A 21,976-nucleotide genomic window follows, 5' to 3' on the forward strand; every position below is an offset into this window, starting at 1 on the left:
TAGGCTCCCTGAAATGTCATTTAAATCCAATCCAACCAGTTTGCCCAGTAAGGTGTACAGGAAGTCATGTGCTAGGCGTGTGTGTGTGTGTGTATGTGTGTGTGGAGAGTAAGAGGAGAGAGGGAGTGTGACCAGAGAGACAAAACCAGAAGGAACAGTTAGATGATAAGGTGCTGCTTTAAATTTCTCCAGCTAAGAAGTTATTTTGCTCCTGTGAAATTTGAAGAGCTCTGCATGGATTTATAACACAAGAAGATACTTGCATCCCCGAGGGAAAAGATGAGCTGAATTTTTATTCAATTTTTATTACTTACTACAGGTAAGAGTCCTGCATGTGACTGTGTTTAGTTGAAGTGCCAAACTGCAACAGAAGGGCTAACTTATGTGTTTAATACTCATCAGTCTTTCAAAAACAACAATAAAAAACAGGTTCTGAGCTCATTTGTGCAACATGTATGGTAGCTTGAAGTACTTTCTTTGTTTAAATACAAATACTACTAGCAGCTTTTGTAGGTTTTTCCTTGCAACGTTCATCTTGTTTTGCATGCAGTGTGAGCAGGACAAGTGCAATTTGACTAAACAGCTTCTGATAGGAGCTAATCATGTCTTTCTGACTACACCACAGTTGCACCAGTTTTCTTTACCTCGAATAATCAGGCTATTAAAGTATGTTCCAGAATTTAGCAGGCACAAGGACATTTTGACCTGATCATCTGTGCAAATTGTGCACAGTTGGGGATACAGGTAATCTTATGATACCAACTCAATCTTGTAGCTTTTATGATATAAAAAATGTAAGACGTTTGTGCAACTGAAAATGGCCCATAGATATGTTTTTTTTTTGTTGTTTTTGCCAAAGGAAGAATTAACATTTCTTGAAGTTTATCTGCTGACTGGTCAATCCAGGAATGATCTGGTGCTGTTTAGTTTTACATTAAAGATGGCTCTGTTATATTAAAGTGTCCCAGTAACTTGTGACAGTTTGATCATGATCAATACCAGGACCCTGAAAATGGAGCAGCTAAATTGAATTCACTTATTCCATTTTAATATCTGCATCTGTGCTTTTCTTACTGTGATATGTTCCTTTTTTTAACTCATGCTAAGCTAGTATTTAAGACTTTGGAAATCCTGTGATCTTGATCCACTTTGCTAGTGTGCCACAATATCTTTGTCCAAACAGTTTCTTCAAATATCTTTTATTCTTTCTTCTGTCTATCAGTATCACCACTCATATTTCCTGGGAACTGCGAGTTCACATAGGTCCTAAATGAACAACAACAACAAAAGTCTCAACTCCTATTAGGGCTGCAACAAACAGTTAATCTATTCACTGTTTTTAATTAATCATTGAATTTAATCTATTAAAACAAGTCAGGATATAGTGAAAAATATCCATCACACTTTTGCAAAGCCAAAGTTGACATTTTTGAATAGTTTTCGAACAACAGTACAAACCCAAAGGTATTCAATTTTCAGTGATATGAAAACAAAAAGGCAGCAAGTCTTTACATCAGAAAAACGTAAAACACATACGCATAAAATGACCAATCCATTTTCAGTAGTAACTCCTTTACCGTCTTTTCTTCACAAATTTCATACATGTTCTGCTGAACATCAGTTGTTCAGAGAAAGCACGTGCACCACAACTCACCGAGTCTTCTCCTCGTTTGTCCTTTTAGCATGAAATCTGTCCAGGTAAGCTGGTTGGTAAACATGAGCATGATCCACATGTGTTCTTTCATGATTACTTGGGTATTTAAGAGAATCAGTCAAACAGATGCCCTGCATGACTTTTTTTCTGACTGTCCTGAGTCAGGGGTATACATGAATCTGACGAACATATATATATATATATATATATATTATATTTCACATACACCACAGTTAACGTTAGGTGATTAAGTAAATTTATTCTGTGGGACCATCGCAGCTCCAAGACGATAACACTAGCCCAGTAACACGTTAGCTAAGTAGTGTTAGCTTAGCTGATGTTACTTCTTTCACAGTCATTTTTTTCTTAAAATTGAAATTTAACACTCTTGTTGGAGTAGCTGAGAACTGCACAGGTTCTTCCCGATGTCAAAAGTAACGTTGCAAAAAAGTAAATGTAAATGTGAAACATTATACATTTCCCAGGACTTCTTGCATTCAATTGTGTGCATATTGTAGGGAAATGCCACCGCAGTAATGGCAACTTGTTTACTTCTGGTACTTCCCAGATTTGTCTGTATGAGAAGTTGTAGTGTGCAGCTTTAATGCCAATATGTAACTGCTAGCCAGTGCGAATTCTGTAGTTGCAAGTAGCAGAAGTCTCTGCCACTTGCACTGACCAAATCCAGACAACAATCCTCTATCATTGATAGTGGTGCTGTCCATTGGCTGAACCTCCAATATGGCTTCCAACAGGTCCATGCGTGCACTCAAAGTTCTACAATCTACATTTAAGTCCCCTAACATGATCTTTCTTTTTGGGTTGCAGAGTTATGTATAGGCCACATGGAGCTGGAGGGTCATGGTTATGCTGATAGACTATCCAGCCTCAGTGGGGCTGGTGTCAGCAGCTGGAGAATTGAGTATGCTGCTCTCAGACACAGTCAAGTACTGCATCCTGGGCATATCAGTCACTCTTCTGCTGCTGGCGCTGGGTATCTTGGCATGGCAGACCTTCAGATGCTGCACACAGAAACACACCACGTACACCTGGGAAGATACCTGTGAGTAGATTAGATTACAATACTAAACACCACAGCACATGTTGCTGATGCTGGATGTCTGACCAAGAAGGTTATTACCAAATCCCACCTCTTATCTGATTTTTATTATAGTGAACAATGATCTGCTGTACACAGATGAAAAGTCAAGGACAGCAGAAAACTACTCAGGAGCTCCAAGTACTAGGGTAAGATATAAAAATGGATTTCAGAGGTGTGGAAAGAACAAACTATTTTGTTTAAACCTCCTTTCTTATGATCATGATTATGTCATATAGTATGTGGCCACGCTATTGTATCAGGTTACCCAGAGTTCCAGAGAGGCACCTTTAGCTATGATCAGATTTCTTAATAAATCTATAGATGTTTGAGCTTCTGTGTGGCTATGTTTATAAAAACTTAAGCAGAGCCATGTTTGAAATCTTTGAAAAAGCTGCTGCAGTTGATACTCTGGGGAGGCCCTTAATGTTCCTGGATGTGCTTCTCAGTGAGGTGAATCTCTTTATGAAAACTGATATATGTAAACCTAGGATTAAGTTAACTGTCACATTCAGTTTCAAGCCAGCGCAATCAATTGTAGCTTTAAAACTTTTCATTGTACCATTCAGCCATGTTGAATGCATGGGAAATCAAATATATTATCTGCAGGTACCTCTTTTTCCATGCATGGCTGGCTTGAGTTGCGAATGTGAAATGTGATTGGTTTGTCTGAATGTTTTGACAGCAATTTGATAATGCGAGGTGGTGGTGTAGAATTGCCTTGGTTAAGAATTATGGACAATTTAACAAACAAAAACCTGTATTAAGCATGAAAGAGAGGTTCTGTAGGAACACAAAATCAAGAAACTTTTCTTGGAAAATGCAGATATACTCGATGTGATCTGCCAGTTCAAGACTTAGAGAATTGTAAGTCTGGAATAAGCACAACAAGACTTTAAACACCATAAACTAAGGAATTTTGATGTGATTGGTTCATATAAATGAAAAAAGTCACTCAGCCTCAGCCTCTAGTGTAGATTTCTATCCTGACATGGACATGTTTAGCAGCTAGATTATTATACCTGCGAGAGGAGTCCGGTTAGGTGCGGTGTCTGTGTTGACCTTATGCTCTGCTTCATGTGAGCTGTGCTTGAGAACTCACATTTTATTTAGATAGCTTACTGTTTCCTTCCATCACCTGATCTGACATGTGTTAGTAAAGGCCCTGCTGACTGTAAAAACAATTTGTAGTTTGTACAGTGTTTGGACAGGGTTAATGTTGAACTTAGGAGCACAACAAAGTTGGATATATACTGGGACAAGGACAGCACAGCCATCAGGTTGAGGTTTAGGGCTACATTAAGGGTGGACAAAAAAATAATAAGAGGACTTTTCAATATAATACAACCATAATCTACAGCCTTATAAATTACGGTGAACACCTCTTTGATGCAGTGGTAATAACATTAAAATTCCTCAAATATTTCATTAGTTTATAGTTCTTAATTTTATGTTGATTGTAAAAGATTACATTATATTATGTTTAATGTCCCTGTTATTGTGTCCAGACCCATTAGTCTGTGGAGATGCTCCAAATAGGCAACATTGTCTATGTAAATAAAGATTAAGGTGAACTTGTTTAAACAAAGAAGAGCTGGAACTTGTCACAAGTCAAATAAAAGCTGGAGGTGCTGTACTGTAGTTGTTAATAAAAACACCACGGATAGAACTGGCCCGTATGTCTGCATGATCCCCAGGTGGAGGATGTCAGTACAGAGGTCCGCAGGCTGAGTCACTGTCTGTCTCAGGCCTCTGCTCCCTCCTCAGGATCCAGCCAGGCAGACGCAGACATTGGGGAGCAGGCCAGCATTAAAAAGGTAGTTCATTATTCTGTAATGCTGTTGTCATGTAACAATCAATCAACTATTTTTTGTTTTTATTGTCTTCAGCTAATGGCTATTGCACATCCTGTCTTTAAAAACAACTCAAAGCTCCCTTGCAACTGTACTTAACTTAATGAGTATGGAATAGGTCTCATTAGGGCTGGGGGATATGGAAAAAAAAATCAAATATCATGATATTTCTGACCATATACCTTGATGTTGATATTGCGACAATATTGTTGGGCTGACTCTTGCTGCTTTCACAAAATATTCACTTAAAATATTACAATGCCCAAATTCTCAGACGATATTGACTCTCACATCACAATATCAATGTAGATGTATTGCCCAGCCCTAGGTCTCATACATCAAATGACCTTTGTGCATCCTAGGTGGCCATGGAAATGTGTGAGACCTAAATTCATTGTGTTGTAAGGGAGGCTTATTTAAAGGGACAGTTAACACCAAAATCAGAAAATACATATTATTCCTCTGACTTGTAGCACTATTTATCAACCTAGATTGTTTTGGTGTGAGTTGCTGAGTGGTGGAGATATCAGCCGCAGTGACATCTGCCTTCTCTTGAATATAATGTAACTAGATGGCTCGGATGGTGGTGCTCACAATAAACAACATAAATCCATATGACTTGGTAGCCCAAAGATGGATTACAGACCTTGATGCACTATCTTCTTTCACAGAGATAATTGAGCATGTACCTAACAAGATGGTGCCACTGTCTCACAAAGTGTGATGTACCTTCACATTCTCTATTTTTAATATTAGCATGCTAACATGCTCACATTGACAGTACTAACATTCTGATGTTTAGGTAGTAATATTTACCAGGTTTGCCACTGTAGTTTAGATTGTTAGTGTGCTAACATTTACTAATAAGCACAAACAAAAAATATGCCTGAGGCTGAAGGGAAAATGTCATTGGTTTTGTATTAGTAGCTGTATCAGTATTTGGTCATAAACCAAAGTGATAGACAAATTAAAATTTTGAAATTTAAATAATGATGATGCTAGAGGAAATGTAGGGATCACCAAAATCTATCTTGTATGGACCTTAAAGGGGAACTAATGTTTTTTTCAACCTGGGCCCTATTTTCCGATCTACTTTTGTCTAAATGAGTGATAGGATGTTCAATATTTGACATTTCTCCAGTACAAAGCTTGGGCTGATCTGCCTGCAGCCCGTGAGCGTGTGCTATATTAAATAATAGGGCACTTAGACAGCGTCACACAACGTCAAAATATGTCCACTAAAAGTGCATTTTTTTCACACAGATAGGCTCGGAATGTTAGTATAATTATTCGACAACATAACAGAAAGGAGAAATGTCTGTGTTAACCTTTAGCTGGATTCAGACATGTTCCTCTGCCTCTTGCTGCTCCCTCTCTCTCCTCGTCCGCTCTTCAGTTTCGCGCTCACAGGCTGCAGGCAAGTCAGCCCTAGCTTCGTACTAGAGAAATGTCAAATATTGAACATCCTATCACTCATTTAGACAAAAGTAGATCGGAAAAAAGTTGAAAAAAAAAAACATTAGTTCCCCTTTAAATATTTCATTGAGCAAATTTCATGGCTATCTGTTCAATATTTGTCAAGATATCTACTCTATGCTGGTTTCAGACTGCATGATATCAGCCTGATTATAGTCCAATGTAGCCTTCGTACACTGTCAGCTCGGATTGTGAATGTTGTGCATGATAATCCATCGTTTTATCCCGTGATATGTATCATCGTAGAGGACCAACGCCACATTTGGGACACCTCATGATGTCCCAGGAGGAAGTTTTGCATGTTTGATTTTTATTTTTTTCACGACTGTTCCTGTCACAGCCGTTACTTTGACCAATAGGTACACAGCGATCTGCTGCGTGGACAGCTGTATGGCAACAACACCCCAGCCTTTCTGATATTTCCTCTGGGGATGTTAAAATGTAAAAAAGGAAAAATTATGGCATGAAATAGCAGAGGCACTTAATCAACCTGGTCAGTACTGCCATTAGCATCAAGCTAGCAAAAAAATGTACTTCTTCATAATGGAGACACAAATGTACAGATGTAAAAATTTGTACAAATAGTGACTGGGCCTTTACTTAGCACAACTGCAGAGGGTACCAGCTTTATTTGAAAAAGACTACATGGAAATGGACCTTTATTTTTAGACACAGGCCTTTACTTCTCTTTCCCTCTCTATTTTTCATTTTTTAACTTTAAAGCCTCAGTGTGTAAAAAATGGTGAGTAACAGTGACATCAGCGGTCAAATTCTAGATTGCAGGGTTCACTCGCGCTCACTCACTCACCCCTCCCATTGGGTAAGTGACGGTGGCCTCGTAGGACAGAAAGCCTTGCGCAGACAGAGATGGCAACATCCACGAGTTTTTCAAGTTTTTCAGGAGTAGGCCTATCTAGCGATGAGGTGAATATTTATTTAGGAATCTAAACCATGTTACGATATTGTAGTGACCCTGCAGTAAATGTTCTATTATAATGTAGGGCTGTACCCAAATATTCGGATATTTGAATATTTGTTTCTATGGGTAGGTATTCATTATGAAAATTTGGTATTCGATATTCGTTTTTTTATTTACATTTTTTTTTTCAATTTTTTTTATTATTATTATTTATTTATTTATTTTTTACATATTTTTTGGTGCTAAATGTAGTCTTTTTGTTGTTGGTAAATGTAGGTTATCAATAAAAATCAAAACTTTTAAATTCCATTGTTAAAAATGTGAAAATATAGTATCGCCTACCAACTGAGCTTGTGCGCACGGCACGCTTGAGTGCATTCGTCTGAGGCTGTGGATCAATGCCAAGTTTTACCACTTTATCACTATTCTTTCTAACTTGTAGCTGTTTTTCGTTATCTTTTGAATTTAATATGAATTATGGAACCGTTTTTGTCAACGTTTGTTTCCCCTGTTTTGTACAATAAATTATTGTTTAAAGTTTCAACAAGTTTCTTTTGGAGTGTGTGACACACGTGTGTTTTGAAAACGACCGCGGACTGTCACCTGCTCAACGCATCAGTACCTTCGGATGCCATGACAATAATAGCCAATAATGTCAAAATATCATTTACAGACTGATCTAACAGACGATCACTGCTGCCCGACTCGCAGGTCCATTTGCAGGTCCATTTGCAGGTCCTGCGGGTTACGGGTCGACCCACGCATCACTACTCAGCTCAGTCTATAATGCTGTACACACAACAGTAAGGCTATAGACATTATATTCTAGTCAGGCCGGCAGAACCAGCAGCGCATCGGCTCTACAGTGCACGGCACTGCTGATTAACCATTTTATTGCAGCACAGAGTGTCTGCCAGCAACCAATTACTTGCAGAGGCTTCCTACAACTTGTTTCAACGGTTCCGATTTAATCAGAAGACAAACAGGATGACTAGCCAATGTGAAAATCAAAAGAAAGCACAGAATAATGTACTGAAGGAGACTGTTGTGCCATCACATTTTTTTGTGGTTTGACAGCAAAGATCTGGTGGCCGCTGTGCAAAACTCCGCAATACAATTAGGTCCGAAAAAACCCTGGAGAAGTGCTTCGCAAGGAGTCTTTGAAAGGAGCCAAGCCTGGCGTAAAACCGGAGAGAGCAGGCAGCACGGCCACAGCTACAGCTACAGACTACAATATGTTATAGCTTACCAGTGACATATAGGTTGTTGTTATCTGTGAGATACAGTCAGGTCCATAATTATTTGGACAGTGATACAGTTGTCGTCATTTTGGCTCTGTACACCACCACAATGGGTTTTAAATGAAACAATGAATACCTGCTTAAAGTGCAGACTCTCAGCTTTCATTTAAGGCTTTTTTCAAAAATGTAGTATGAACCGTGTAGGAATTACAACCATTTCTTCACACAGTCCCCCAACTTTAAGGGCTCATAAGTATTTGGACAAACTAACATAATCATCAATTAAACAGTCAGTTTTAATACTTGGTTGCAAATCCTTTACAGTCAATGACTGCCTGAAGTGTTGGACACATAGGCATCATCAGATGCTGGGTTTCTTCCCTGGTGATGCTCTGCCAGCCCTTTACTGCAGCCGTCTGCACTTCCTGCTTGTGTTTTGGGTGTTTTGCCCTCAGTTTTGGCTTCAGCAAGAGAAACGCATGCTCAGTTGGATTCAGGTCAGATGATATGACTTGGCCATTGCAGAACATTCCACTTCTTTGCCTTAAAAATGTCTTTGGTTGCTTTTGCAATATGCTTCAGGTCATTGTCCATCTGCACTGTGAAGCATCGTCCAATGAGTTTTGAAGCATTTAATTGAATCTGAGCAGATAATGGTGCCCCAAACACTTCAGCTTTCATCCTGCTGCTCTTGTAAGCAAGACAAGACTTCACTAGAATAAATACAGAGGGTTTATCACAAGATGCAAACCATTGGTTAGCCTTAAAAATGGAAGGCCAGATTAGAGTTTGTCAAAAACCATCTAAAAAGCCTGTACAGTTGTGGAACAGCATACTATGGACAGATAAAACAAAGATCAACTACCAGAATGATGGGAAGACAAGAGAAGGAAGAAGGGAAGGAACTGCTCATGATCCAAAGCACACCACCTCATCAGTGAAGCATGGTGGAGGTACTGTTATGTCATGGCCATGTATGGCTGCCAGTGGAACTGGTTCTCTTGTATTTATTGATGATGTGACTGCTGAGAAGAGCAGCAGGATGAAAGCTGAAGTGTTTGGGGCACCATTATCTGCTCAGATTCAATTAAATGCTTCAAAACTCATTGGATGATGCTTCACAGTGCAGATGGACAATGACCTGAAGCATACTGCAAAAGCAACCAAAGACATTTTTAAGGCAAAGAAGTGGAATGTTCTGCAATGGCCAAGTCATATCATCTGACCTGAATCCAACTGAGCATGCGTTTCTCTTGCTGAAGCCAAAACTGAGGGCAAAACACCCAAAACACAAGCAGGAAGTGCAGACGGCTGCAGTAAAGGGCTGGCAGAGCATCACCAGGGAAGAAACCCAGCATCTGATGATGCCTATGTGTCCAACACTTCAGGCAGTCATTGACTGTAAAGGATTTGCAACCAAGTATTAAAACTGACTGTTTAATTGATGATTATGTTAGTTTGTCCAAATACTTATGAGCCCTTAAAGTCGGGGGACTGTGTGAAGAAATGGTTGTCATTCCTACACGGTTCATACTACATTTTTGAAAAAAAGCCTTAAATGAAAGCTGAGAGTCTGCACTTTAAGCAGGTATTCATTGTTTCATAAAACCCATTGTGGTGGTGTACAGAGCCAAAATGACGACAACTGTATCATTGTCCAAATAATTATGGACCTGACTGTATAACGGTATGTTAGGAGTGTTTTATCTCTAATTGTTTTGGTAACATGAGCAAACATTAGCACAGTAATGCTAAAATAACACGGTTTATGTGATAGTCACAGCACAGTGCGGCAAATATAGGTTGGTACGATTATAATATATGCGTTTCCAGAGTGTTCTTCCACAGGAGTTCTTTCCACCTGGAATGAGCAACGCTGATATTCACTCGCATTTTGTCCCGTCCTCGCTTATCTGATCTTTTTCTTTTAGTTGGTGGCATGGTTTCCCTCTTACAGGGCAAAACATGTGTGTGGTCCTCCATTTAAAGTGTGACAGAATCATTAAAGTACAAAGCAGGTTCACACAGAAGTGCCCCAGATTGAGCTTCACTTTCTCTGTCTCCAGTGACGGCGAGTTCTAGGTAAACGCGAAAGGCGAAGTGCGTGTATCTCTTTTGGCCACTGTATTCAAATATGGCAATGCAAGAAGGCAGCCTCCAGCATACCTCCCCCTGCCTGTGTATATATAGAGAAATCATTCTAAGTCTACGAGAAAGCTTCCATTTGTATGTGAATTGCATTACACTTTAGTAAATATATATTTATGAAAGCAATAGTTGATATTTGCTAATAAACAACCACGTAAATTACACATTGTAACTTTAAATCTGCTTCAGTTTGCCTTGTAAAATTTGAATGCATAATGCCTTAATTTAAAATGCACCACTTTCTGTATGAATTTCGGTTGAGAGAATCCCTTTATTTTTAAAAAGGCTTTTATTGTCAAACATTTGCGGGAACTTCTTATGGAGGATTCAGTAACTTGCATAGTTTTCATGCGGTACTTCAATTATAGCTCCTGCCATCTGCTGGCACTTTATACACTACTACATTAACAGTTCAGCTGGGACATCAACAGACACATTGACTGAAATAATAATAATGGTAGTAATAATAATAAAAGCAGGACAAGAATATTTCGATACTATCATGCGAAAGATGACTGGTCATGGACCAATGTGTAGTCTGTCATGTCTGCCAGCCAAGTCAAGGTAAGATTTTATGACTCCACAATCATGTAATCCAACACAGTTTGAGGGGGGATGAGAGGGGATGCCATCCCCCTTTTTGGTAAAATGACCAACATATGTCCCCCTTGTTAACCTGCCATCCCTGTCCATACCCCGGGTCCTGACATAGACCTTTAATTCATAAATGATTGAGATTTAATAAATTTCAACAAAGTGTTTCTGTTTTAATCGGTGCAGCATTTGTAGCATGGTCAGCGGCTCAGAAACTCAAAGACAAATTGCATGCAAAGAAATCATGCTACTCAACCAATCACCTACTGGCTTGTCTCCATTCATACCCCTGCTTGTAACCCAGCCCATACTTTATTGCATCATTGAAACATTAGGATTAACCCTCTGGGGACCATGGATGTCTGTTCAAAATCTGATGCTTATCCATCAAATAGTGGTTGAAATATTTCAGTCTGGACAAAAGTGAAGAATGACTGGCAGACCGACAGACTTATTTTAGTTTTCCATTGTCTGGCTGTTGGCACCTGCTCTGAATTTGTTTAGATGTGTGGACTATTTATTTATTTATTTTTTTTTACAGCATTATGTACTTGGTGTCTTTCCTAACAAACACTCTTTTACCAGGTTGATGGATCGCTACGTTTTTCCATCTATTATGACCAGCTGCAGTCCCAGCTGGTGGTCACCGTCTTGCAGGTGGAGGGGCTTCTGGAGGACAGCCAGATGCACAGCTTCCAGCCATTTGTTAAGCTAAGACTCATGTGGGCAAGTTCAAGTTCATTGGAGATGGAGGACAGTACCGATGAGGAGGTAATTTTGTCTTTGTTAGTTACCACATACAATATATCACTCAACAAAGGGCATCATTAAATTAAGTGTCAGGCACAGAGGAAGAAGAAGAAGAGCTTGTCTTTTCTTCTTTTATGCTTTTTAGTCCCACTTTGTAAAAAATATGTCAACACTGTCCTTCAGGCTCTCATTTAAAGCATTGGAGCAGTTTCTCTGCACTGTATAAAAGCGTGATCAATTACTGCTGTGACCCTCTTAGGGCGAAGGGACTGCACCTGTCTTGTGGACAGTGATGAGGGAGTGGCGGACTCGCGTTGTGAAAGGCAGCTGTAACCCTTTATTTGGAGACCAGTTCAGCTGTATTCTGCAAGAGGATAAGGAGCTTCATCACATCAGTCTCCGGATGGAGGTCCTGTAGCACACAGACCCATCTCTCACTCCCAGTATCTGTTGATGACAGTAATTTATTTTATCAGTTGAAGAAATCAGATCTGAGCAGAGGATAAGGGATGCTTTTTATGTGCAATTCTGTAAGTAAACTGTCCATCTGTCTTGTGTCTGTGTTCATCTCAGGTGAGGGACTTTGATAAATTCTCCAGACACACAGTGTTAGGAGAGGTAAGGGTTCCTCTAAGACAGCTCAACATCTCCTACCCTCTGGAGCTACAAGAAGATCTGAAGATGCCCCAGAAGGTATAGTAAGACATAATGTATACCATGCCTTTGCCGGGGCAAGGGGCCATTACATACATAAACATTAATTATAATAATGATATAGAAATAATTAGCCTGGATCTCTGTTGAGGGCTTACATTCAAAGTACAAAAAAGAGAATTCCAGTGTGAATCACTTTCTTTTTATGGAGTGTCTTTTTGCAGCTGGGTGAGAATAGTCAGACTGCAGCTGCAAAGCAACACAGTTCATGGAGGGAGTAAGACATGGTGGGTGAACAGGTGTAGCACAGGACTGGGGATCAGGTATTGTTTGAGTTAGTGTTGTTTTATTATTTTTAGACTTTGTTGACTTGGTATTATCAGTTTTTAGGTTGTATGAAGCTGCTGAATGCACAGAGTGTAAAAACTTTAGCTGAATAGACCTGTTCGTGTTAACGTCATATTTCGACCTTGCTAGGAAGCCCAGGAATATACACCTGGGTGTAATAGCATTGTTTGATATGGACACCTGGATGCGAATAGCCTCTGCCTTATTTCTTTTGTGAATTAGAAAATGGTTGGCGGGCCACCGGCCACCTATCTCAGGCCAGATCTGGCCTGCGGGCCATAAATTGAGTATCATGGATGTATACAAACACACACATATGCAAATAAATGGGGATTTTTTTCAATACTTCAGTTAAGGTGAATTAAAGAATGGCATTCTTACATACGTTAATGAGTCATCTCAAGCAGTGGTTCTCAAACTTTCTTCAATAATATACCTCCTATGTGTGTGTGTGTGTGTGTGTGTGTGTGTGTATGTATATGCATATATACATACACACACACATATGTATACACATACATACTGTATGTACATATATACATATACACACAAACATGCAAGTACACATACATACATACATACATACACACACTCTTTTCCATTACATTTCTCAATATAAATAAATAATAATTAACGAAAGAAATAAAAAATAGAAAAGAAAAAATAAAAACTAGTGCGCACCCACTGAATTTTGAAATTAAATCTACCCCTTAAATTATAACCCCCTTCCCTTACAGTGAATAATTTCTGAATATTTCCTGGTAGTAGATTGTTTTTGGCTTTGAATATTATTTTTGTTGTTTGCAGTTCTATGATGTCTTTGAGTTTTAGTAACTTTGATTGTAAGAATAATGAGTTTGTGTGATCTTTGTAACCTGCCTTATGAATGATCCTTATTGCTTTCTTTTGCAGAATGATTAGTGGATGTATTGAACTGATGTAATTACTGCCCCAAACCTCTGCACAGTAACTTATATATGGAAGAACTATTGAACAGTAGAGAATGCGGAGTGATTTATGATCCAGGACCTGTTTTGCTTTATTTAATACTGCTATGCTTCTTGATATTTTGGATTGTATAAGTTTGATATGTGGTTTCCAGTTGATTTGGTCATCTGTTGTCACCCCTAGGAATTTGATTTCAGTAACTCTGTCAATGTTCACCCCATCCAGTTGAATCTGTAATATCATTTCTGCAATTCCCAAACAGGATTATTTTTGTTTTACCCAAATTTAATGCTAATTTATTTATATCAAACCACAGTTTTAATTTCATCAATTCAGTGTTAATGTCATGTATTAGGAGTTGTAGATCACTGCCAGAACAAAAAAATATTGGTATTATTTGCAAATAAAACCAGTTTTAACATATTTGACACCTTGCATAAATCATTAATATACAGAATGAATAATTTCGGGCCCAACACTGACCCCTGGGGGACGCCACAAGGAATGCCCAAACATGTTGAATACAAATCACCCAACTTCACAAACTGTCTCCTGTCAGTCAGATAACTCCTCATCCAGTCCAATACCCTTCCCCTGATACCATTCCGCTCTAATTTCATGAGTAAGATGTCATGATTTATTGTGTCAAAAGCTTTTTATATATCTATGAATATTCCAATTGTATACAGTTTTTGGGCCAATGAATTAGTGATTTCCTCTATTGACTCTATTAATGCCAGTGATGTTGATCTGTTTGATCTGAATCCGTATTGACTTTCATTGAGTAATTTGTGTTTGTCCAAGGATTTATCCAGCCGGTTATTGAATAGTTTTTCTAATATTTTGTAGAATTTTGGGAATAATGAGACAGGTCTGTAGTTTGTGAAGATGCGTTTGTTCCCAGACTAATGCAATGGAATTACCTTGGCTATTTTCATTGTATTTGGAAATGTACCGGTTTGAAATGATAAATTACAGATGTACGTTAGTGGTTTTGAAATTCCCTCAATTACATTCTTCACAATAGTCATGTCAGTATCGTCACAGTCGGTTGATTTTTTTTTTTTTTTTTTTTTTTGAATTTTAAGACAGTTTCAACAATTTCTCTTTCCTCTACTGCTGTAAGGAACATGGAGCTAAGATTTCTTTCTATAAGACCACCACTCAGTTCGTCTGATGTTCCTGAATATTAACAAAGAATTTATTAAAACAATTAACCACCTAGTTCATGTCATATTTCTCAGTATTGTCTATCATAAAATATTTCAGGTAACCCTCCTGTCTTGAACCATTTTTTATAATGCTATTTAGAATTTTCCACATACCTTTAACATTGTCTTTATTATCATCTAATATTTTATGAGAGTATTTTTTCTTAGATGTTCTTATAATAGTTGTTAGCTTGTTTTTCTATTTTTTATATATTTTTTTCTGCCTCTTTGGTTCTCTGTTTTATAAATTCTCTATAAAATGTGTTTTTCTTTTTGCAAGCATTTTTTAATCCCTTTGTGATCCAAGGGTGATCTTGTTTTGGTTTATCGTTAAACAATTTTATAGGACAGTTTTTATTATAATATTTTGAATATTCTCATGAATTCATCATATGCACCATTTATGTTGTCGTTATTGTATACTACATCCCAGTTCTGTGTCATTAAGTCATTTTTAAATGCATTTATTGAATCTTTTGTTCTCACTCTTCTATATTCGTTTTTTTGTCAGGATGTTTGGACTTGTAGCTGTTGTCATGAACTGTAAATACTGGTAGATGGTCACTGATGTTGCTGGTTAATAGTCTGCTTATTGTGTTATTGAAGATGTCATTTGTGAAGATATTGTCGATTAGAGTGGCGCCGTGGGAAGTTATTCTGCTGGGTCTGGTGATTTTTGGGTACAATTTCATACTGTATATTGTATTGATATCTGTTATTTTGTGTCTGGATTCAGCAGATCAATATTGAAGTCCCCACAAATAAAAAATGTTTTGTGAGTTATTTTGGAAAACATTTCTTCCATCCAATCTTTGAAGAGTTCAATATTAAGTGTTTGTCCTCCAACCTTCTGTACAGGATCTTGTAGGAGAGGTGCTTCTGTCTTTAAAATTTCTTCCCACTTCTCAGAGGCTTGAGGTTGGACTGCTAAAGGTCAGAACGGCCCTCACTGAAATACGCTCAGATGCAGGTAAATAACAAACCTTAATAAAAACAAAGCCACAAACATATTGTAGTACACATACAGTGGTATAACAGATCCCGAATTGCCCTCTTTTTGTTGCACAGCCCTGTATGCCAGGATCAGTGTGCAGTGTAACCAGTGCAAGTTGAGGTACCAAAAAACCTCTGCGGTGGCCCGCTGCCTGATGACTGTCTTCAATGAGGTCCTCATGTTCTCCCTGCCAGAGTTTCCCCTGGAGCAGTGCAAAATATCGGTTTATGTGTATGAGACTCACACAACCAGGAAATCAACCAAACATCTGATTGGACAGTTGACTGTGGGGAAGGAGAGGAGTTCAGAAGACGAGCACTGGAGGTTAATGATGCGCTCAGTCCGCCAGCCAATAGCAAAGTGGCATGGCCTACTGATCTGACTTACATCTCATAAATACTCATCTGCACTTCTTGGATGTCCATACTTGCATCTATGTAACTGAAAGCCGTGGTGCTTTTCTATCACGGTGTTTAGGGACCTGCACCTGCTGAGCTACAGGCTGAAATATGGACTCCTCTCTCTCCTGACACCTCAGTGGGAGACAGATCTTTCTGTTCCAATCACAGTGATGGAGTGACTGCCCAGCTGCAACCTTAGGTTACTCAGTCTACATGTTCACTGACATCTCATGTATCTCCTTTTAGCTCCAAATCTCACCATACTGAAAGAGCTCTAAAGATCTGACATTTGCACTCCTTGTTTCTTATGACTGCTCTCATTCAGTGTAGCTGTGTTGTTTGTGTTACTGTTACATTCATCTTTAATATGTGCTGTTCTTTTGTGCTTGTTTTAAAATCTCAGTTAATTATGCATGATTAAATGTTAATATTGCAACTCTGAATGTTCAGTAAATTCAGCAGGTCACTGTAAATTAATGTTATCTACGGGCTTTTATGTAAGAGAATCAAAAATGTATTAAATATCTTAAAAAGAAATTACTTTCTTTTTTTATCTTACTGAGGATGAGCATGCAGCACACTGTGGAAAAAAACATAACATAATATTTGTGCATTTAGTGAGCAATTTTAAAATGTCTTTGGTAGCAAAGCCTTCTCATTCAGGAACACCATGCTCACACTTACGCTGTTAAACACATAACACTCAATTTCAGGTGTTAAGTCTAGCAGGGAATTTATACTTCTGCGTTGAATCGATGCCGTAGCGTTGAAAGGTGTTTTTGGCTTATGAGACTCCACTGGGTGCACCACAGTGATTTCCTGCATTGATTTTATGACAGACCTTTGCCACCATCTGCTGGTTTAACAGTTTACATTGTTTGTGAAAGCAGAAAAGTACTGTACTGCTGAACTCATCTAAGTTACCTTTCAATCTGTAAGTAGCCAGTAACTGAGTCAGGGTTCAATTAAGGCCGAAACTAAAAATGATGATGACTTTTACTGTAGATAACTGTTTTTTAGTTTCATTATTTCGCAATGTAAATCATTTTTATTAACAAATTTATCATTTGGTTTATAAAAAGTAAACATATCAAACAATACATTCTCATTATAAGCCAGTGTGTTTAAAATTTAAATTGAACAGATACTTATTCCATGATTGCTTGATTGTAACCTAACTGAAACTTTGGTGTTGATTAAAAGCAGTTATAGACAACTTATTTCAGTGCAATGTTTTATGATGACATCCATAAGAAATGGAGAGAGCTGGACATGTAGCTTATATGCAGAAATAAAAAGATGATATTTGGTTTGTGTTAATTAACTGTAGGCCATTGTGGGGCAAATGATTTTCAGTTGAGCAAGGACAATACCATTATATCATTTCAGACCTCTGATGATGCTGAGGAATAGCAGGCTGTAACAGTTCCACACTGTCTCTATATATATGGGTAGTGTATGAGTGTTCATACAAGCACAATAGGAAATAATTCACAAGATAAATGTGCATAAAAATAACAAAGTCAGCTGATAGATCACATGATTCCTTTCTATGCAGCCAATTGGTGAATGTCATTCAGGGCGCCCTATTGAAACTGCTCTGACCTGCCTACTGTTGCTGCTTCCTCTGCAAGCCCCTTTGCAACCTGCCTCCATCCAACTCCTCATTTTCATGTTGTGTCTGACTTATCAACGTCATTTCTGTTTGCCATTGATGCTGCTCTGTTCTGTTCCCACAGGGGTCTTTGCCGCTGCTTTCCCTGACTTAGGCTTTTGATGCAGGTGCAGGAAGGTTTGCTCTCTCTGCCTTAGACTTTCCATGTAGGCATAGAAGGGCAGTGAGGTGTGCTCTCTCCACCTTAGGCTTTCTGTGTAGGCCCGAGGAAAAGCAGAGAGGCCCTAGAACAGAGCCATACTGCCAATGGAAAAGTTTTCTCTGACTAAAGTGGTCCTGACTGAAGTATGTTTGTGTGGGACAATGTGGGACATGTTACCAATGCTGTGAGGTGGTCTGATCGGAAAGTCACTTTGGTAAGGGTAACATGTCTGTTTTATAGTATTTAAAGAAAAAAAAAAAGTGGTCCCTGTACGAAACAGATTATAAAACTATGCTGGATAGCGATATTGTAAATTTGTTACTTCTAGATAACTGACATAGGAATCAGCTACATTTGTTCTATAGGCTGTGAGTGTGTGATAATGATGGTAGCCTAGCTATTGTAATGTTAGATGAACTACCCAATAATTATCTCTCTGCATTTTCATTATAAACTTTTTACAACAGCTGCATAATGGATGCTAAATAAAATTGTATTTGTCTGTTTTCATTTTGTTGTAAAGCACTTTGAGCTACACATCCCTATATGAAAGGTGCTATATAAATAAAGTTTATTATTATTATTAGTATTATTATTATTATCAAAACACAGGACACAGAGTGGTAAATGTTGTGCACCACAGACACTTCGAGTATGCGTTTTAACTAACAACATATAACCTGCTCAGTTCACAGCGACACAGTTCAGTATTATCACCTGATGGTTTAATCTGAGCTCAATACATCATTCATGTCCCTGTGGTTTGACTTTTGAAAACTAGAGACAATCAAAGTGCGAAACACTGTCTCGATATGAGGGACAATTGACCTAAAGTTAGTATTATGTTGTTTATTTTGACCATTTTAAAGCTATTATTTTAATTATTGTTATGAACTTTAGTCGTTCAAGATATATTTTGTTTGAAAAGCAGCATAAAGCTGCCACCACTTTTGTTAATCCAGTCTGATCTAGTGTCAGAGGCAAGACAGTATTCACCACACAAGCAAGTATAGAACAGAAAACATAGAACATTTGTTGAAGTTACAAATTCATTACAACTCACCAAAACACACCTTGAACAGGAAGCCCCCTCAGAGGTTAATTACTATGGCCACAGGCAGCATATATATATATATGTATATATATATATATATATATATACATACATATATATATATATATATATATATATATATATATATATATATATATATATATACATACATATACATATATATATATATATATATATATATATATATATATATACATACATATATACATTATATATATATATATATATATCTCACATCATTGTAATACAGTCTAATTGAGTTCAGGTAACTCGTTTTCATCAAATACTGCCTAAGTACAATTATTACATCGATGAAGTACAATACATTTTCATTTGTCCAACTCAAATTTATATAATGAACTGGTTATGAAATTATTGCATTTAGAAACTTAAATTTATTTAAGTTTAACCAACTCAATAATAAAGTTAAAGTTGGAAGTCAATAAAGGCAGAATTTTTTTTCAACTGTTTTTATTACTTCATTAACATTGTGGCCAAAACAGACCTCCCATTACAACTTTAACCCATTACAAGTAAAATACATTGACGTAAAATTGGAATATGCATACATAAAATCAATGCATAACATTTTTCAAGACCAATTTAAAAAGGAAACATTTAGGCAAATTTGCCCATTGCTATAGTTTCCATGGTTAAATGAGCAGATCCATTTAAATTACTATCATACTACAGATGTGCCAACTGTTTGGCACAGGATGGAAGTGTCTGGTACAACTTTACAATTTAGCCTACTCTGTCATGTGTCATATTACTTGACAGTAAATTATAAACCCACACTGGCCATTTCCAACCTGTGCTTTGCAGCACATCTGTGATGACCTACTCATTTAACTATAGGAAGTACAGCAGTTGACAAGCTTGTCAAAATGTTGAACCATGTTAAAACCTGGAAATAGTACAGCTTTAACAGCCCTCAAGCAGTTCTCTGAACAGTGCCACAAGGACAAAGAAAGCAGAGGCTTTGCACTGCACTGCTGAATACTAAGAACTGCACTAAACAAATCTATTTTTGCTACTTCCTTGGTATGGTATAGCAAATTTCTAGAATCTGACATTACAAAAAACAAACAAAAAAAAATCAAGGCAAATGCAAAAAAATAGAAGTGCAGCTGCATTTCCTTTCCCTGCAGACTGTCAGTAAAACAAAGGATACAGTTTTACAATTACTCTTTTAAACTGAAGAGTATATTTACACATACTGTGAAAAAATGCATGGAATACTATAATGCTACCACTCAAGAGCACCGTTTCAAACACCTGATAAGGTAACCTTGTGGCGTAACGTTGCCGCGAAACAATGGTAACAAGTGACATGTTGAACATACAAAGTAAGAAAAACCTTTAAACACTTACTGTACAAAAGACTTCTCTACACCTTCATTAGTACACCATCATGAAATGAGGTAGTGGGTAGTGCAGACCACTTTTCTGCTCCAAGACAAGTGTGGTTACACCACATTTTTGCCATTCAAAAATCACTGAATCATATGTAGATGAATTTAAACTTGATTTGAGAGATGACAGGGAGGAGAAAATGGATGTGATGGTAACTTGAGATGAATTTCAGAAACAGGGTGGACGGTAAAGTAACACTTTGGGGGTTAGGATGTGAAGGTGAAGTGGGCAAAGTGTTCAAGTGCATCAAACCCATGTAATGCTAGTTTTAAACTGTCAGTGCAGTCATTGCACTCCCCAAGGCAGCATATCATGTAATTTTCATTGGTAAATTCAAACAGAAGCTTGCAATATTTTAAATTTCAGTTGACTGCAGCTCCTAGTTTGTCTCTGTGCAGCAGTCTGTTCTCAACTATCGCAACATTAGAAAAGGAAGCATCCACAAGATCCCAACTGTTTTTGACTGGATGCAAAGAAAAACGTGGAGGACAATGTGTAACAAACAATGTCATGAGGGAAATTGGTCAACCAACCAAACTCTCACCTGATGTCCAGCACTTACGCAAATAGCTTGATTTTCAGCTGCTGTATTTTTGCATTCAGCTTGTGCCCATCCAAGTTCATTATGATCTTTTGGAAGAACTCGAAAGTGTACTTGAGGTTGACTGGAAAGCTTAGATCAAGGGCATAAATGAGCCCAAACAGCATGATGAAAGCAATGATGACACTGCCAGTGTTGGTGAGAACTTTGACGCCTTCGATCACAACTCCCACGTCCTCTGGCTCCTCATCCCCAGGTCTGTGGATGACAGACTGTACTAGCGATGTCCCTCTCTGAATCCTCGATGGCGGAGGCCTGAACAACAGCACAAACACAGAAGACTTCTGTTAAGTGAAATGCTGAACACAACAAACAGAAAATTAAAGAAATAACCATTTTTAAATCCTTGTCTGCAGTTTTCATCTAGACATGGACATAATGATTAGCTTACAAGATATTCCTTGAGCAAAGTGTCCGGATCTTCATTGAGGTATATGATGAGGGATTTCAGGATACTCTCTCCTGATGTAGATGTCACACTAAAACGGGAATAAAAACAAAAAAAGACAGAAATCAGCCAAATCAGAAGCAGAAGAAGAAGAAGAAGAAGAAGAAGCAGAAGAAGAAGAAGCAGAAGAAGAAGAAGAATTATATTGTCCCAATAAAGTGATGAAAATTATGCTATATGCATTTCCACTGACCGAATTGTCGATTGCCAGGACATCCTTGATCTTTTGACCCTTCACTCCTCCTTTCTTCTTGAAGATTTGTATCAACTTGTCGGAGAAGTGGTCCAGTTGTGACAAAAACTTCGACACCAGTGGTTTGGTTGTGATC

General features: G+C 38.0%; 1 protein-coding gene across 2 annotated transcripts; it reads left to right on the forward strand.

Annotated features, from left to right (window-relative positions):
- Window positions 1-102: 102 nt before the first annotated feature.
- On the forward strand, window positions 103-16,827 carry syt19 (synaptotagmin XIX). 2 transcript variants are annotated; one of them, XM_033634339.2, is made up of 9 exons: window positions 103-319; window positions 2,483-2,717; window positions 2,829-2,902; window positions 4,451-4,570; window positions 11,570-11,755; window positions 11,994-12,143; window positions 12,308-12,427; window positions 15,754-15,865; window positions 15,964-16,827. In XM_033634339.2, the coding sequence occupies exons 2-9, from the start codon at window positions 2,516-2,518 to the stop codon at window positions 16,269-16,271; spliced, it is 1,272 nt and encodes a 423-aa protein (XP_033490230.1). In that variant the 5' UTR covers window positions 103-319; window positions 2,483-2,515; the 3' UTR covers window positions 16,272-16,827. The 2 variants fall into 2 exon arrangements, with proteins under 2 accessions (XP_033490230.1, XP_033490231.1); XM_033634340.2 differs by lacking the exon at window positions 4,451-4,570.
- Window positions 16,828-21,976: the final 5,149 nt, after the last annotated feature.

Source organism: Epinephelus lanceolatus, chromosome 5 (assembly GCF_041903045.1).
Source record: "Epinephelus lanceolatus isolate andai-2023 chromosome 5, ASM4190304v1, whole genome shotgun sequence".
NCBI classification, from domain to species: Eukaryota; Metazoa; Chordata; class Actinopteri; order Perciformes; family Serranidae; genus Epinephelus; species Epinephelus lanceolatus.

Bases quoted from the DNA above. Each gene is read 5' to 3' on its own strand.
- syt19 (XM_033634339.2), top strand. From the start codon at position 2,516: ATGGTTATGCTGATAGACTATCCAGCCTCAGTGGGGCTGGTGTCAGCA. The intron at 2,903-4,450 runs GTAAGATATAAA...CATGATCCCCAG, and splicing joins CAGGAGCTCCAAGTACTAGG to GTGGAGGATGTCAGTACAGA. The intron at 11,756-11,993 runs GTAATTTTGTCT...TGACCCTCTTAG, and splicing joins AGGACAGTACCGATGAGGAG to GGCGAAGGGACTGCACCTGT.